Source organism: Vicia villosa, linkage group LG7 (genome assembly GCF_029867415.1).
Source record: "Vicia villosa cultivar HV-30 ecotype Madison, WI linkage group LG7, Vvil1.0, whole genome shotgun sequence".
In the NCBI taxonomy this organism is placed as follows: Eukaryota; Viridiplantae; Streptophyta; class Magnoliopsida; order Fabales; family Fabaceae; genus Vicia; species Vicia villosa.
The window spans coordinates 133,959,338-133,962,802 of NC_081186.1; the positions used below are offsets into that span (position 1 = coordinate 133,959,338).

A 3,465-nucleotide genomic window follows, 5' to 3' on the forward strand; every position below is an offset into this window, starting at 1 on the left:
TATTATTATTATTTATTATTATTATTATTATTATTATTATTATTATTATTATTATTATTATTATTATTATTATTATTATTATTATTATTATTATTATTATTATTATTATTATTATTATTATTATTATTATTATTATTATTATTATTATTATTATTATTATTATTATTATTATTATTATTATTATTATTATTATTATTATTATTATTATTATTATTATTATTATTATTATTATTATTATTATTATTATTATTATTATTATTATTATTATTATTATTATTATTATTATTATTATTATTATTATTATTATTATTATTATTATTATTATTATTATTATTATTATTATTATTATTATTATTATTATTATTATTATTATTATTATTATTATTATTATTATTATTATTATTATTATTATTATTATTATTATTATTATTATTATTATTATTATTATTATTATTATTATTATTATTATTATTATTATTATTATTATTATTATTATTATTATTATTATTATTATTATTATTATTATTATTATTATTATTATTATTATTATTATTATTATTATTATTATTATTATTATTATTATTATTATTATTATTATTATTATTATTATTATTATTATTATTATTATTATTATTATTATTATTATTATTATTATTATTATTATTATTATTATTATTATTATTATTATTATTATTATTATTATTATTATTATTATTATTATTATTATTATTATTATTATTATTATTATTATTATTATTATTATTATTATTATTATTATTATTATTATTATTATTATTATTATTATTATTATTATTATTATTATTATTATTATTATTATTATTATTATTATTATTATTATTATTATTATTATTATTATTATTATTATTATTATTATTATTATTATTATTATTATTATTATTATTATTATTATTATTATTATTATTATTATTATTATTATTATTGTTATTATTATTATTGTTATTATTATTGTTATTATTATTGTTATTATTATTATTATTATTATTATTATTATTATTATTATTATTATTATTATTATTATTATTATTATTATTATTATTATTATTATTATTATTATTATTATTATTATTATTATTATTATTATTATTATTATTATTATTATTATTATTATTATCTATTTTTCCAATTTTGGATTGCAGTGAAAGCCAAGTTAATTATTTATTGGCAAAGTTATTTTGAAATGGTATTTCTATTTTGCCTTGTGAGCATATATTAGCGTGATGCTATGATTGTGACCAAATAACTCAAAAATTAAGTCTCCAGACTAAGACGAAACCTTTACTGAATTTAATTTGATTTTTCCAAGAATACTTCAAAATAAAACTACCATTACAAGAACATGTACTAAATCAAATGTCAAGTAGACAAAGTAATGCCTTAAAATTTGATTGACTTTGGTGAGGCAATTAAGCACACATACTATTTATGAAAGAATGATTCATCATCTAATACAAAATTATAACAGTAAGGATCAATTGCAAACCAATTCAACTTTCATCTTTATTCAAAAACAACTAGTGATAATTAAATACCCAGAAATAAGACAAAGTCTAAATCTTAACTTGTTTTAGCCAAAAGCTTTCTATTTTAAAATTTGATTGACTTTGATGGGGGAGATTGAGCACGGTAGTTGCTAAAGAATGGTTCATTCTTTAATAGAAAATTAATTACTGTAAAGATCAAATGCAAACCACTTCAATATTTCTACCTTATAAATAGAAAGCTATGCATGCAACATAACTCAATTCTCACAAGCAAATAATAACAAGAATCATTGAAGAGTAGTAGTGAGTAGCAAAATGAAAGTTCTTTACTTCCTTGTTAGCATCTTGGCTTTGGTATCAGTTTCCTTTGCTTATGACCCAAGCCCTCTCCAAGACTTTTGTGTTGCAATCAAAGACCCTAAAGATGGTGGTATGTATATCTTCCTCCCAAATCTTATTATTTAAATTTGGAGTTTTTTTCTTGTTTCATTGGCTTTAGTTAAGAATTAATATTATTTACTTATTTTTAATCTAATACACTTATGTTTTGACAATTTGTAGTATTTGTGAATGGAAAGTTCTGTAAAGATCCTGCGCTAGTTAAAGCTGAAGATTTCTTCAAACATATTGACCCTGCAAATCCCGTAAATGCATTGGGCTCTCAAGTGACTCCAGTATTTGTAGACCAACTACTTGGACTAAACACACTTGGAATATCTTTAGCTCGCATTGATTTTGCACCTAAAGGATTAAATCCACCACACATTCACCCTCGAGGGACAGAGATTCTTACAGTTCTCGAAGGAACAGTTTATGTTGGATTTGTCACTTCCAACCAAGATAAAAATCGGCTTTTCACCAAAGTTCTCAACAAGGGTGATGTGTTTGTGTTTCCAATCGGTCTAATTCACTTTCAACTAAATGTGGGATATGGCAACGCCGTTGCCATCGCTGCACTTAGCAGTCAAAATCCAGGAGTTATCACTATTGCAAATGCTTTGTTTAAATCAAATCCTCTTATTTCTGATGAGGTTCTTACTAAAGCTTTTCAAGTTGATAAGAGCATCGTTGATTATCTTCAAGGGCAGACTTGGTATGACAACAATTAGTTTGAAAACTTGATAAGTTCTTCAATCACCTTATGCAATCAACCTTATCTACTTACTCATTAGTTTTGTTAATAAATAAAATGTATTGGTTATTTACTTAAATACATAGTTGTTTTATTTTGAATTTCATGTGGTTCAATAATAAATTGTTGTTGTGATTTTTGTAATATATTAATTTTCTACCATATCCCCTTCTCATATAAGTTTGAATTATTCATGAGTGATTTTTAACTATAAGTTACTCTACATACTAGAAAAATGCAAATATAAATTAACACCAAAATCAGAAGAACGAGGACCTTGATAATAGAAATAAACCTAAACGTATGATTGTTTTGCCTCTATCTTCGAGAGAAGATTCAAGAATCATCGTCCCTTGGGGGAAAAGGATTATTGTTAAACTTTTGGGGTAACAATTTGGCTGCAAAGATTTGAAGACTCAATTGAAATACATTTGGGGTGAGAAAATGAGTCATTAGTCTTATAGATTTGGAAAAAAATTTATTTTCTTAGCTATTTTACAAGTGAATAAGATTACACACGTCTCATTCATGATCACTACCGTATAAAAAGAGAATGGAGTTAGAATTTCAACTTAGTCAGTGCAACAACCCATAAGTCTATAGTAAGGGTAAAAATTTGTGATCTACCAAATGAGTACAATAATAGTATATCTATAACGGTCCAAATTCAATTGGTACCAGCTGATCTGGGACCTTTAGGATAAGAACTTGCTACGCCTCTAAAGAGTATTCAAAATAAAACCAGCAAGCTCAAACCCAACATGGGCAATGTCAAGCTCAACATGTGCAAGCTTACCTCATACCTAATTT

The 3,465-nt window shown here is 21.6% G+C and overlaps 1 protein-coding gene across 1 annotated transcript; it reads left to right on the plus strand.

Annotated features, from left to right (window-relative positions):
- The first annotated feature begins 1,722 nt into the window (after nt 1-1,722).
- Nucleotides 1,723-2,838, plus strand: LOC131618578 (putative germin-like protein 2-1). The gene is made up of 2 exons (XM_058889770.1): nt 1,723-1,953; nt 2,085-2,838. The coding sequence occupies exons 1-2, from the start codon at nt 1,839-1,841 to the stop codon at nt 2,630-2,632; spliced, it is 663 nt and encodes a 220-aa protein (XP_058745753.1). The 5' UTR covers nt 1,723-1,838; the 3' UTR covers nt 2,633-2,838.
- The last annotated feature ends 627 nt before the right edge of the window (nt 2,839-3,465 follow it).